The 14,120-nt window shown below is 47.6% G+C and overlaps 1 protein-coding gene across 1 annotated transcript; it reads left to right on the forward strand.

The window, feature by feature from the left end:
• The first annotated feature begins 943 nt into the window (after positions 1–943).
• LOC118574358 (retinitis pigmentosa 1-like 1 protein) lies at positions 944–13,534 on the forward strand. Its single transcript, XM_036175224.1, has 6 exons — positions 944–1,443; positions 2,881–2,926; positions 5,414–5,460; positions 5,886–5,916; positions 9,993–10,069; positions 10,958–13,534. The coding sequence occupies exons 3-6, from the start codon at positions 5,427–5,429 to the stop codon at positions 13,195–13,197; spliced, it is 2,382 nt and encodes a 793-aa protein (XP_036031117.1). The 5' UTR covers positions 944–1,443; positions 2,881–2,926; positions 5,414–5,426; the 3' UTR covers positions 13,198–13,534.
• The last annotated feature ends 586 nt before the right edge of the window (positions 13,535–14,120 follow it).

Consider the following 14,120-nt stretch of genomic DNA (forward strand, 5'->3'; position numbering starts at 1 on the left):
AATCCACATATTCAAGGACTCTACATTTTTATGGAGGAGAGAGAAAGTTACTATTACTCTTATTAGTTCACGAAGCTTATCTAGGGTTGGGAATTTAGCTCAGTGGTAGAGCACTTGCCTAGCAAGTGCAAGGCCCTGGGTTCGGTCCTCAGCTTTGGGGGTGAAAAAGAAGCTTATCTATTTGCTCATTGGCTTATTTATAGTGCATTTTGGAACTAGTGCTGTTACAATTGAGTTCTACCTATGCCACTTTCTAGCTGTTCAACCTCTTAAAATGAGAATATTAACATTGCATTTTAATATTTCTTTTTATGTATATGGGTGTTTGCATGCATGTCCATAAACCTGCATGATTGTGGTGCTAACAGAAGCCCAAAGAGGATGTTGGATCCCCTGGATTTGGAGTTACGGATGGTTGTGAGCAGCCATGTGGGTGCTGGGAATCAAGCCCAGGTCCTCTGGAGGAGCAGCCAGTGCTCTTTACAGCTGAGCCTCTCTCCAGCCCTACATTTTTATTTTTTAAAACTTGGTGTATAGTGTGTATATATGTCAGTTGTATTCTCTCTGTGATTCTCCATCTTACATCTCTCTCTTACCTACCTGGCCCCATCTCCAAGCACTGAGATTAAAGAGGTGCCTGTGCTCTATGTTCATGCTTGCCCAGCAAGCATTTTACTTGCTGAACCATTGTTGTTTAGAGATAAGAGTTTCCTTTTGTTGTCCAGGTGGGCTCCTGGATTCCCAGGCTCAAAGGATTCTTTGGCCTCAGCTTCTTGAGTAGTTGTGGCTAGGGTGATGTACCAGTGCCTTTGTTCCTGGCTTATACATTATTTTAGATTTTAATTTTTTATCTTTAGATTTCTTTACATGTATGAGGTTTTTCTTGCATGTATGTCTATGCATCACGTGTGTGCCTGGTGCCTGAGGAGGTCAGAAAGAGGACCTTAGATTCTCTGGAATTGGAGTTATGGATGGTTGGGAGCCACTGTATGGGTGCTAAGGACTTAACCACGGAACCAACCATCTATCCAACCCCTCATGTATTTTTTTTTTTCAAGACAGTATCACTGTTCTGGACTCACTATGGAGATCAGGCTTGCCTCTGCCTCCCATGGGCAAGGATTAAAGGACTGCACCAGTATACAACAAAACACCTTGTAAAATGCATGGGATGTTTCTTTTGTGTGTCTAATATAGGGGTCTTCCAGAGAATGGTAAAGTATAAAAAGCATTTCTTGTTTTTCTTGGTGCGTTTGGAGTGGGTATGAGAAAGGTTAAAGTAAACTGTACTCCATTTTTTTTTTTTCCTTCCAGGGTCTGACAATTCTGGACACCAGCATCACAGTTCAGTATTGCTAGATGTTTTGGGGTTGCTCTCCCTTGGTATTACTGAGGAGACTAGATGGTCCTCTCTGCCAGTTGCTTGGAGTGTTGGAAGACCAGGTAGACGAACTTTTAAAAGATTCTGGCAGACGGGTGGCGGCGGTAGGCGCATGCGCATTTAATTACAGCACTCGGGAGGCAGACAGATCTCTGAGTTTAAGGCCATTCTGGTTCACAAAGAGTTCCAGAAAAGCCAGGACTGTTACACAGAGAAACCCTGTCTGGGGTGGGGGCAACAAACAAAACAACAACAACAAAAAAACAACAACAACAACAACAAAAAAAAAAAAACAAAAAACAAAAAACCAAAAAAAAAAAAAAAAAAAAAAACCAACAACAAAAAAAAAAAAAACAGGCATGGTGGCTACACGTTTGTAAACGCAGCACTCCAAGCCAGCCTGGGCTACATACACCAGATCTTTAAAAAAAAAATGGGGACCGTGGTTGGTTGCTTGAGAATTGGCTGTGGGTTGTAGTTTGAAGCTTGAATCTGGCGCACTTCCGTGAAAAGCGGTATCTCAGGAGCGATACCCGGATTCCGGAAGCTGGTGTCACGGAGTCAGTTACAAAGTTCAAATCTGCTGTATGGTCATGCGTGATAGGTGGGTACAGGAAAGGCGGGGATACGTCAGTTCCCATCTTGCCTTGGGGCTGTACCCTGTAAAAGGCGCTGTTTCCGTGCCTGCGTCCATTTTGTACGCTCGGGAGCGGAGGAGCGGGTGATAGCTGTGACCTGTGCCAGACACCGTGAGAGCAGGTGCGCAAATGGTGGGTTAGGGCGGGCAGTGGTCTCATTTTAGTGTACTACATTTAATTTAAAACACGACTGTGTGTGAATTTGGGAATTTTGGACTGAGATTCTGGTAGACCGGTTTTCCTCTTATAGGAAGTTCTGGGTGGGTATACGGCGGGAATGTAGCTGAGGTGGTCCCTGGCACTGCCAAACAGAAGGACCGAGGGGGGAAAGCTCCGTTAAAGTCCACTTCTGATACGGGGGTGGGGGTGTGGCGGGGAGACCCGACCAGAAAATCTTGGGGTCTTTGAGGAAAAGTTTTCGGAGTGGAAGGATGGAGGCTCGGAACAGTGGGACAAGAGGGCAGTTATGGTTCCAAACAGGCGGCATAGTGTACGGGTGGGGTAGGAGGAGGTGGTCGGTCGGTCTGGGACCAGTGGGACAACTGTGGCTTGGTCCGGGTTTCGTCTTAATGTCCTGTGGTATACTGGCGCCACTACCATACTGGCATGGCATCACAGCCGCTTGGAGATGACCCAAGTGGGAACGGGAATGTTTCTGTTCTGGGGCGGCTAGCCGATAAGCTGAGGCCGAGTCAAGTTCAGGAAACAGGGGTGTCGGGCGGAGGGGAGAGTTCTGAGGAACAGGGACGTTGAACTAACTAGTGGCCTAGCTGAAGGGGAGGGAGCTAGGGTCGAAGTCTCATTGATGGAAGCTTCTAGGAGCGAGATGGACAAAGTGCCAGATTTTTTTTTTTTTTCTAGAACTTTCCACGAGGCTGGTGGGCGGGACAGGAGCAACATCTCTTTGGTAAGTTAGAGAAGCCTGAGGCCCCTGCCTGCGCAGCCAATGAAAAGCTGAGGAAGCAGAGTTGGGCCTTCCTTTGGGAGGGGGATGAAGGGGGCCCCCAAGGGGGGCACTTCAGGAGTGGGAGCGGAGGGCGGGGCCAGTTCCGGGAGTGGGAGCGGTAGGCGGGGCGAAGGGCAGAGCAGTTATGGGAGCTGTGGGTGAGGTCAGGGTGGTGTGGAAATGGCGGGCTGTGCTTGGGAGGAGGGGGCGAGGGCAGGGCCGCTTCCGAGAGCGAGAAAGATAGGCGGGGCCACTTCCGGGAGTGGTAGGCGGGGTGCAGGGTGGGGCCACTTCCGGGAGTGGGAGCGGTAGGCGGGGCCACTTCTGAGAGCGAGAAAGATAGGCGGGGCCACTTCTGGGAGTGGTAGGCGGGGTGCAGGGTGGGGCCACTTCCGGGAGTGGGAGCGGTAGGCGGGGCGAAGGGCAGAGCAGTTATGGGAGCTGTGGGTGAGGTCAGGGTGGTGTGGAAATGGCGGGCTGTGCTTGGGAGGAGGGGGCGAGGGCGGGGCCGCTTCCGAGAGCGAGAAAGATAGGTGGGGCCACTTCCGGGAGTGGGAGTGGTAGGCGGGGTGCAGGGTGGGGCCACTTCCGGGAGTGGGAGCGGTAGGCGGGGTGAAAGGCGGGGCCACTTCCGAGAGCGAGAAAGATAGGTGGGGCCACTTCTGGGAGTGGGAGCTGTGGGTGGGGTCAGGGTGGTGTGGAAATGTCGGGCGGTGCCTGGGAGGAGGGAGGGCTAGGGCGGGGCCACTTCTGGGAGGGGTAGGTGGGGTACAGGGCAGGGCCACTTCCGGGAGTGGGAGCGGAGGGTGGGGCCACTTCTGTCAGTGGGAGTGGTAAGTGGGGCAAAGGGAGGAGCAGCTGTGGGAGCTGTGGGTGGGGTCAGGCCGGTGTGGAAATGTCGGGCGGTGCCTGGGAGGAGGGAGGGCGAAAGCGGGGCCGCTTCTGAGAGTGGGAGCGGCAGGCGGGGTACAGGGTGGGGCCACTTCCGGGAGTGGGAGCAGAGGGCGGGGCAAGGGGCGGAGCAGCTATGGGAACTGTGTGTGGTTGGGGAGGGGCGGGGTGGGAATGGCGGGCTGTGCCTGGGAGGAGCAGGAGCAGCAGTGGGGGGCGCGTAGCGCCAGTGGGGGCAGGGGCCCAGCTAGAGGGGACTTGTGCAAGAGCAGGAGGTGGCTGGCAGGGATCAGGGGAGGTTGGCATATACCCTTATGCAGCCCTGCTGGTTAAAGCATGCTTAGTGGGCAGCCATAGTGCATACGCAGTCATACATATGCATACACATAGACTTAAACGCGTAAATAAAAATATAAAAACCTGGGCAGTGATGGTGCACGCCATTAATCCCAGCACTTGGGAGGCTGAGGCAGGTGGATCTCTGAGTTTGAGGCCAGCCTGGGCTACCAAGCGAGTTCCAGGAAAGGCACAAAGCTACACAGAGAAACCCTGTCTGGAAAACAAAACAAAACAAAAAAAACCCAGAAACAAACAAAATAATTAAAAGCCTTGAATCTTTCAAATCTTGAGGTTTGTGATGAAGATTAGAAGATTGTGAGTAAAAGGGGAATCACTTTTAATTTTCTTAGACTTTAAAAATTTTTAAATTGTTGTTTTTTCTTTTTCTATGGTTAGTTTTGGTGCCTGTCCTGGATCTCACTCTGTAGACCAGGCTGGCCTCGAACTCACAGAGATCTGCCTGTGTCTGCCTCCCAAGTGCTGGGATTACAGGCGTGTGACACCACTACCCGGCCGTGTTTAATCTTTTAAAGATGTGCATATAGGGACTTAAAGGATGGCACAGCAGTTAAAAGTGCCTGTTGCTTTTTCAGGGACCCCAAATTTGGTTACCAAAAGTCATATTTGGTGGTTCACAACCACCCGTAAGTGTAGAAGGTTGTAGAAGCTCTAGAAGGTTCTGATATCTCTGGTCACAACAGGTACTGGTAGTCACATGCATAGGCAGACAAGACAGATACAATTAAATCAAAGTCTTTTTAAAAAAAGTACGTATGGGGGCTGGGATCTAGCTCAGTTGGAAGAGTATTTGCTTAGCATGCATGAAACTGGCTTCAGTCACTATCGCATAAAGTTGAGCATGGCAGGCATACTACTGTAATCCCAGTCCTCAAGAGAGGGAGACAGGATAAAAACTTCAAGGTCTTGTTCCTTTACATGAGGTTAAAGCCAGCCCAGGATCTAATCTAATACGTCATCATTATTATTATTTTGGTTTTGAGAAGGCTTTGCTGTTGAGACCAACCTGGATACAACGTGAGCTCTCAAAGCATCTTCTGACCTTGCATTTCAGAAGATGCTTGTTGTCAGCATTTATTAGAGAGTTTTGATATTTTATGGCCTGTCGTTCGTTGGTAGCCCTCACTTTAAAAACTTTTTTTTCAGTGATATTCTTTTTTTTAAAATATATTTATTAAAATTTTTTTCATTTTACTCCAGTGATCTTCTCAACATGGATACAAGCAGCAGCGAGGACTGTGAGCCCTGTAAGTAGAGCCCTCTTTAACAGTAATGTACATCAAGCATCTTTGTAGAGATGACTGAAATGAGATTTAGGACCTTGACTTGATCTGGTCCTAGGTCCCCCCTCCCCCAGTGTGCTCTCCGGGTTGTTGAAATGAAGTTTATTTCCCTGCTGTCAAGAGCAAATCTTCATGTTTTCTTTAGTTGTTTACCCTTTTTTGTTTCCTGGATCTTCTTTCATTTCCTCTCAGTCTTTCTTGAGGGATATAAATTCTTCTATCTCTTCCTTTCTCTGGCTTTCTTTCCATTGCTGGACATAGAGCCCAAGGTATGGTAGACAGGTGTTCTGCCACTGACCTATGTCCCCAATTTTAGAGATGTAGCTAATTTATACATGAGCTACTAGGTTTTATTATGCTTCCTAATGCTTTTTCTTTCCTTCATTTAGATGTGCCTGAATTGTCAGAGAAAAGGTCCAGGTAAGGAGAATTGTTGAAACGTGACTTTTTTTTTTTTTTTTTTTTTTTTTTTGGTTTTTCGAAATAGGGTTTTTCTGTCCTGGACTAGCTCTGTAGACCAGGCTGGCCTCGATCTCACAGAGATCTGCCTCCTGAGTGCTGGGATTACAGGTGTGCGCCACCACCAGGACCTTTTTTTTTTTTTTTTTTTTTTTTTTTTTTAAAGGAAGCACCCAATGTCCTGGGTAAAAAGATTTAAGAGTAAACATATTTCTTCTGAGAACAAATACTGTATGATACTGACAGGATCAGTGGTTATTTGACTTCATAATCTTCCGGTTTTTTGAGACAGGGTTTCTCTGTGTATCTTTGGAACTGTAGCCCAGGCTGGCCTCGAACTCACAGAGATCTGTCTGGCTCTGCCTTCAGAGTGCTGGGATTAAAGGCATGCGCTACCACCACCCAGCTTATAAGCAGTTTTAAAGTATCTGATTCTTTTTTTAAATTTTTTTAAAGATTTTATTTATTTATGGTGTATACAGCATGTATGCCTGCAGGCCAAAAGAGGGCACCAGATCTCATTACAGATGGTTGTGAGCCACCATGTTGTTGCTGGGAATTGAACTCAGGACCTCTGGAAGAGCAGTCAGTGCTCTTAACCTCTGAGCCATCTCTCCAGCCCTGTATTTGATTCTTATATCTGGCCATTGTTTTTAACTGTTCAGTTGTTGCTTTTACTAATTTATAGTTTTGGCTTTTTTTGGGGGGGTTGGTTTTTTTGAGGCAGGGTTTCTCTGTGTAGCTTTGCACCTTTCCTGGAACTCAACTCGGTAGCCCAGGCTGGCCTCAAACTCAAGAGATCCACCTGGCTCTGCCTCCCGAGTGCTGGGATTAAAGGCGTGCACCACCACCGCCTGGCCATCTGTTTTTTTGTTTTTGTTTTTGTTTTTGTTTTGTTTGAGACAGGATCTCACTATGTAGCCCTCGCTGACCTGGAACTCAGTATATAGATAAGGTTAGCTTTGAACTTAAGTGTTAGGATTATAGGCGTACACCATCATGGTCACTTAGTTTGTTTTTCAAAAATGTCTTTGAACTGTGATTTTCTAATCTCCATCAGTCAAAATGTGGACGTTTTGCCTGATCTTGTCTTCTGTGATCTAGTCTGTATCCTGCCTCCAGGTGAATATAAGTGTACTGTGATTATATTGATATCCAATCAAATAGCTTGTCATATAAAAATCAAGGTGTTTAGCCTATCATTTAGAACCTTCAGTGATCTGGCCCAGTAAATTGTGGGAAAAGAAGTAAGGAATGCATAGAAATGAGGTGAAAACCACATGAATATGTGCTAGAAATTAAGAAAAGCCTGTTTTGTTTTGGGATAGAGTCTTTATGTATTCCTGGTTGTCTCATAACTCTCTGTAGACCATGTTGGCCTCGAACTAACAGAGATCCACCTTTTGAGTTCGGGAGTTAAAGACATGTGCCAACATGCCCAGCAAGAATACTCTCTAACTAGCCCTGACTATCCTGGAACTCACTCTAGACCAGGCTGTCCCTGAACTCACAGAGATCTTCCTGCCTCTGCCTCTTGAGTGCTGGAATTGAAGACATATGCCACCACTGCCACCCTAGAAGAAAGATTCTTTAAGGCTAGAGTAGTAAATAGGATAGCAAAGGCCCATCAACATGGCAGCTTAAAAGAGATCATGTACACTAGAAGTAGATTAGCTTTGGTATTTCTAGTGGATACAGGAAAATATAGTAACAAGTATTTGAAGTGTTTTTCTTTCATCATAAGTGTTTTTATGTCCAGGAGATGGATCACTGGGTGAAGGTACTTGCCACACAAGCCTGATGTCTTGTTTGATTGCCAGAATCCATGTAAAAGTAAAAGGAGAGAAGTGAATTTGCAAAGTTGTCCTATGACCTCCACATGTATGCTTTGGCACATGCACATCCACACACACAATTTTTAAGTGTATCATATAGGGGGTTCAAGGCTATAATCCTAGCCCTTGGAAAGCTGAGGCAGAATTTCTATGAGTTCCAGTGTATCTTGGGCTACAGAGTGTGTGCTAGCTAGTTTTATGTCACAGGCTAGAATCATTTGAGAGGAGGGAACCTCAATTTAAGAAAATGCCTCCATAAGATTGGGCAGCAGACAAGCCTGTAGGGCTTTTCTTAGTGATTGATGTGGGAGGGCCCAGCCCATTGTAGGTGAGAATATTCCTGACCTAGTGGTCATAGGTTCTATAAGAAAGCAGGTTGAGCCGGGCGTTGGTGGCGCACGCCTTTAATCCCAGCACTTGGGAGACAGAGGCAGGTGGATCTCTGTGAGTTCCAGGCCAGTCTGGTCTACAGAGTGAGTTCCAGGAAAGGTGCAAAGCTACAGAGAAACCCTGTCTCAAAAAACAACAACAACAACAACAACAACAAAACAGGTTGAGAAAGCAGTGGGGAGCAAGCCAGTAAGCAACACTCCTCCATGGCCTCTGCATCAGCTCCTGCCTCCAGGTTATTGCCCATTTGAGTTCCTGTCCTGACTTCTTTCCTTGATGAATGGTGATGTGCAAGTGTAAGCCAAATAAATTCTTTCCTCACCAAGTTGCTTTGGCCATGGTGTTTCATCACAGCAATAGTAACCCTAAATAAGACAGAAATTGGTGCCAGGAGAGGGCATTGCTATGACAGACTTGACCATGTCATTTTGGGGTAGATTGTGAAAGTACTTTGGACCTTTGGGGCTAGAAAACCCATTGAGTATTCAAAGCTTGGTGAGCTGTCCTGTGGGAACTTGGAAGATAAGAGTGTTGAGAGAGATGCAGATGGTGGAGGCATGGTTTATGAAGTTCCAGAGGGAAGATTGGAGATCACTTAGACTATTTATTGGAACTGTTGCATATTTTGAGTTAAGAATCTGTGGTTCTGGTCAGCTGGGACTGAAAAGTTGGTTGTGATTTACAAGATACCAGAACCACTAAAGTGAAATCTTCGATTTGCTGGGATAATTGTTGCTGGGCATTGAGGGCTGAGAAATTAGCAGTGATTAAGAAGAGATCACCATCGTTGAGGTGAAATCTTCTGGGAAGTGTTTTCTCAGAATTAGTGCACAGAAGTGGTGCTCCAAAGGTGGCCCAAGTTGCTGTGGCCTTGTGCTGGCAGCAGAACCTAGTAGTGTAAGAGTCACCCAGGTGGTACTGGTTTTGAAATCATGAAGGTGTCGTGGAGAGCAGCTGAGACTTGGCACTGTGTGGCAGGGCTGAATTCCCCCAAAGAAAGGCTATTGTTGAAAGTACAGTCCAGTTGCAGCTATAGACCTCAGCATTTTGGAGATGGAGGCCATCCTGGTCTTAGGAGACAATCTGTGTGGGCTGTAGTGGGTAGAGCCAGAGAAGTGGCTCTTAGGAGGAGTTCAGAAGATCATGACTGGATCCCATACATTGGACATTGAATTAGTTACAGTTGGGAGTTTGGTTTTGCTTTGTTCAGATTGTGACTGTGCCCTGGTTCTTCCCTCTTGAAGTAAGAAAGTGCTTAATATAGTTTTGATTTTACTGAAGGCCACAGTTGAGAGACTTTGAACTTTAGAGAGATTTTGGAATTTTACAAAGACTTTGAATTTTAAAAGAGACTAGATATTTTAAAGACTGGGAATTTTAAATTTTGTAATGTCTATTAATGTATGATCTTGGTGATAAACAAGGAAAGGTTATGATATTTGTGTCAAGTTGCCAGGGAGTCAGAGTGAGAACCTTTCTCTTTGGCTCTCTTTCTACTCTTACACAAAAAACGTTGATGAAGAATGATAAAAGTCCAAAACTATTTGAGTACTTGTAATCTGACGAGGTCCAGTTTCCTCTTAGTAGTGGACAGGTGCTTCCTTTGGGAAGGTTGTAAGAAAGGGGAATGGGGCATAGAGAAATTAGGAATAATTGAAAGGTTGTAGTTTCAATGAAAGGGAACAGAGTTGGTGTAGGAAACAACCAAAACTTAACAAGTAATCCTGCTTATTGTAAAAAATATGGAAAATGCCCTGAAGGGAAGGATATTGTGCTCATATTTTTCTTTCATTTTTCCCCCTTATTACTTAGCTGTGTGGTGATTAACTCTGATTCTGACTCTGCCCGTGAGGAAAAGAGAGCTAAGATCTGTGAAATAAGCAGTGAAGGCAAGTATCCTCTTCACTTAAAGAGTTGAGCTCTAAAGCCCTGTCACATGGGGCAGCACACTTTATGCTGACTTGGTAGCCAGTGCCACCATTTCTTTTTCCATCATGTGCCAGGATGTCAGTATGGCCTTGGTCTGTTTCCTAACACAGTTGCAACTCTTCCTGCTGCTTTAGGCTTGGGTAGAGTTCTATCTGCCTCCCTCTTTCTCTTCCCATCCTTTATAGGTAGGAATGACAAGGAAGAGGAGAGGGTAAGAGGCATGGCTTCATTTTCTTTCCAGCTTGGTGGAGACTTGAAGTGGTGAGGTGCCAACTACTATCTACTCTATACACTATTGTATAAGGTAGAGAGCACCAAAAGTCCAGCCAGGCCATAAGGACTAAATACGTTTTCTAAGCTAGAGAACTGGTAACTTGTTATAAATGAAATACCACTTTATTGATACATTGCCTTTATTTTGCTGTGGATCACAAGGCAACAGGTTTGTGTTTAGGAACAACTGAGCAAGTTGCTGTTTAGACAGTGTAATTTGTTTTTCGAGACAGGGTTTCTCCGTTGTAGTTTTGGTGCCTGTCCTGGATCTTGCTCTGTAGACCAGGCTGGCCTCGAACTCACAAGTGCTGGGATTAAAGGTGTGCAACACCACCGAATGGCTGACAATGTGATTTTAAAGTGGACATAATAGTTCATTGCTACTTTATCTGTCATTGCTCTTAGTAAAATACAAAATAGAGTGAAAACAATCTGCAGCTATGATTTTTAACTGTGATTCAGAATGTCCAAGCACTCAACCAGTTTCAGTTGAATTTGTGCTCAATAACCTGCTGATGTCTGTTTTTACAGAGTGGGTAGAAGGAGTGTATTTATAGATGTCTCTTGAATTTCAGATGAGTCGTCTTCTGATGAGTCTTCTTCTGATGAGTCTTCTTCTGATGAGTCCTCTTCTGATGAGTCCTCTTCTGATGAGTCGTCTTCTGATGAGTCTTCCGACACTGGGGACACAGGCGCTCAGAAGTCTTCAGTAATTGTTATCGATGATGAAGAAGATGGCAATCCCCGTTTGAGGGTTTCTGAGAAGATAAGAATTGATACTAGTGATGAGTGCCAACTGCCTGTGCTCCAAAAAAAGGTGGTTGAATGTATTGATTCTGAGCCCATTTCACTTGATGATGATTTTGAAATAGGGGATCTTGGTGAAAGTTCCAACAAACCACCACCAGAGCCCCAGCCCCAGCGGGAGCCCGAGCAGGAGCCCCAGCAGGAAGCCGAGCCTGAGCGGGAACCCCGGCAGGAGCCCGAGCTGGAAGCCCAGCCTGAGCTGGAACCCGAGCGGGAGCCTCAGTGGGAACCCGAGCGGGAGCCTCAGTGGGAACCCGAGCGGGAGCCTCAGTGGGAACCCGAGCGGGAGCCTCAGTGGGATCCCGAGCGGGAGCCTCAGTGGGATCCCGAGCGGGAGCCTCAGTGGGATCCCGAGCGGGAGCCTCAGTGGGAACTCGAGAGGGAGCCTCAGTGGGAACTCGAGAGGGAGCCTCAGTGGGAACTCGAGAGGGAGCCTCAGTGGGAACCCGAGCAGGAGCCCGAGCCCGAGCAGGAGACCCAAACTGAGCCTATGTTCGAGCAGGAGACCCAACCCGAGCCTATGTTCAAGCAGGAGACCCAAACTGAGCCTAAGTCCGAGCAGGAGACCCAAACCGAGCCTATGTTCAAGCAGGAGACCCAAACCCTGCCTAAGTCCGAGCAGGAGACCCATCCCGAGCCTATGTTCCAGCAGGAGACCCAACCCGAGCCTATGTTCGAGCAGGAAACCCAACCCGAGCCTATGTTCCAGCAGGAGACCCAACCCGAGCCTATGTCTGAACAGGAGACCCAAACCGAGCCTATGTTCGAGCAGGAGACCCAAACCCTGCCTAAGTCCGAGCAGGAGACCCAACCTGAGCCTATGTTCGTGCAGGAGACCCAACCCGAGCCTATGTTTGAGCAGGCGACCCAAACCCTGCCTAAGTCCGAGCAGGAGACCCAACCCGAGCCTATGTTCATGCAGGCGACCCAACCCGAGCCTATGTTTGAGCAGGAGACCCAACCCGAGCCTATGTTTGAGCAGGGGACCCAACCCGTGCCTAAGTCTGAGCAGGAGACCCAAACCGAGCCTAAGTCCGAGCAGGAGACCCAACCCGAGCCTATGTCCGAGCAGGAGACCCAACCCGAGCCTATGTCCGAGCAGGAGACCCAACCCGAGCCTATGTTTGAGCAGGGGACCCAACCCGTGCCTAAGTCTGAGCAGGGGACCCAACCCGTGCCTAAGTCTGAGCAGGGGACCCAAACCGAGCTTATGTCTGAGCAGGAGACCCAAACCGAGCTTATGTCTGAGCAGGAGACCCAAACTGAGCCTAAGTCTGAGCAGGAGACCCAAACCGAGCCTATGTTCGAGCAGGAGACCCAAACTGAGCCTAAGTCTGAGCAGGAGACCCAAACCGAGCCTATGTTCGAGCAGGAGACCCAAACTGAGCCTAAGTCTGAGCAGGAGACCCAAACCGAGTCTATGTTCGAGCAGGAGACCCAAACTGAGCCTAAGTCTGAGCAGGAGACCCAAACCGAGCCTATGTTCGAGCAGGAGACCCAAACTGAGCCTAAGTCCGAGCAGGAGACCCAAACCGAGTCTATGTTCGAGCAGGAGACCCAAACTGAGCCTAAGTCCGAGCAGGAGACCCAAACCGAGTCTATGTTCGAGCAGGAGACCCAAACCCTGCCTAAGTCGGAGCAGGAGACCCAAACCGAGCTGGAGCCCCAACTTGAGCGGCAACCCCAACTCGAGTGGGAGCCCCAACCCGAGCAGGAGCCAGAGCTCGAGCAAAATGTTACAGCTGAAGGCAAGGAGAGAAAGGCTGCAGCTCTGCTGGCCCAACAAAGAAAGAAGAGAAAAAATAGGTTTATATGTATGGCACCTCCTAAGTCACGTAGGAAACGTCGTAGGGTTGTCCCACAGGATTTGCCCAGTCTACCAAGTGCCTCTGCAGAGCCTAGTCCTCCTGATGAGCCCACATCATCAGAGCAATCTGATCCTCCTGCTGAATGCATGCCATTAAAGAGCCCCAAACGCAAAAGGGGGCGCCCACGCAAGGTAGAATGAGCTTTGTGCAAACGGGGTTGGGGGCTCCCATGTCCATCTTTTTTACATTCCAATATGATAGCATTTACTCTTAAATATCTCTGGAGTGCTTTTTCCCTGAAATACCTGTCCCGAGGACATCCTGGGTCATCATCCTCAACATGCCCTCATGACTGGCTAATTGTTAATTCCTCTATGCAGCCATAAGTTAGAATGGCTCCCCCCTCCTAGGTTCCCAGTTTTAGAGTTTTATCAAGTGTGTAACATGTTGCTGAATTTGTCCCCTCAGTAGTCTGTTCATAAGAGGACTCTTAATGATTTATTCTCTTGAGGGTCTAGCCTTATGAGTCGCATGTAACAAGATGTTTAATAAATTTCTTAAATAAAATGAGGTCTCTGGCTGGAGTTATTGGCATTGTGGGTTCTGGAAGAAGGCAAAAGGTGAGGTTTGACTTGCAAATTTGGGTGGAGGTGCTACTGGCGATATGGGTACACTATACCAATTAGATTGCATGTGTCTGATAAGTTTTTTCACCCTGAAGGCCTCTCCACCGATGCAGCAAACCGAATCAAACGGAATCACGAAAAGGCCAGGTTGAAGCATCCTGGGTGATTTCACGGGGCCCTTAGGAGACTGGAAGAAGCATGAGTCTGTTTTTCTGGGATACCGTTTATATATCCCCTGTAGGAGTGGTCTTGAGCCTCTCTGAGGGAGGAGCTGTGTCTGGCGGGTTCTGAAGGGGCAGAGGCAGGTTTGGGGTCTCAGAAGGTAGCAGTATGCAACCTGCCCACAGTCTTGTAGGTGCTGCCCTGTGCTTGCCTGTGAGAGCTTTTTTTTTTAAGCCAGGACTCCCTCTGTAAAGTACTCTGGCCTCATACTTGGAGATCCCTCTGCCTCTGCCTCCTAGGTGCTGGAATTAAAGGCCTGTGCCAACAACACCCAG

Source organism: Onychomys torridus, chromosome X (assembly GCF_903995425.1).
Source record: "Onychomys torridus chromosome X, mOncTor1.1, whole genome shotgun sequence".
NCBI classification, from domain to species: domain Eukaryota; kingdom Metazoa; phylum Chordata; class Mammalia; order Rodentia; family Cricetidae; genus Onychomys; species Onychomys torridus.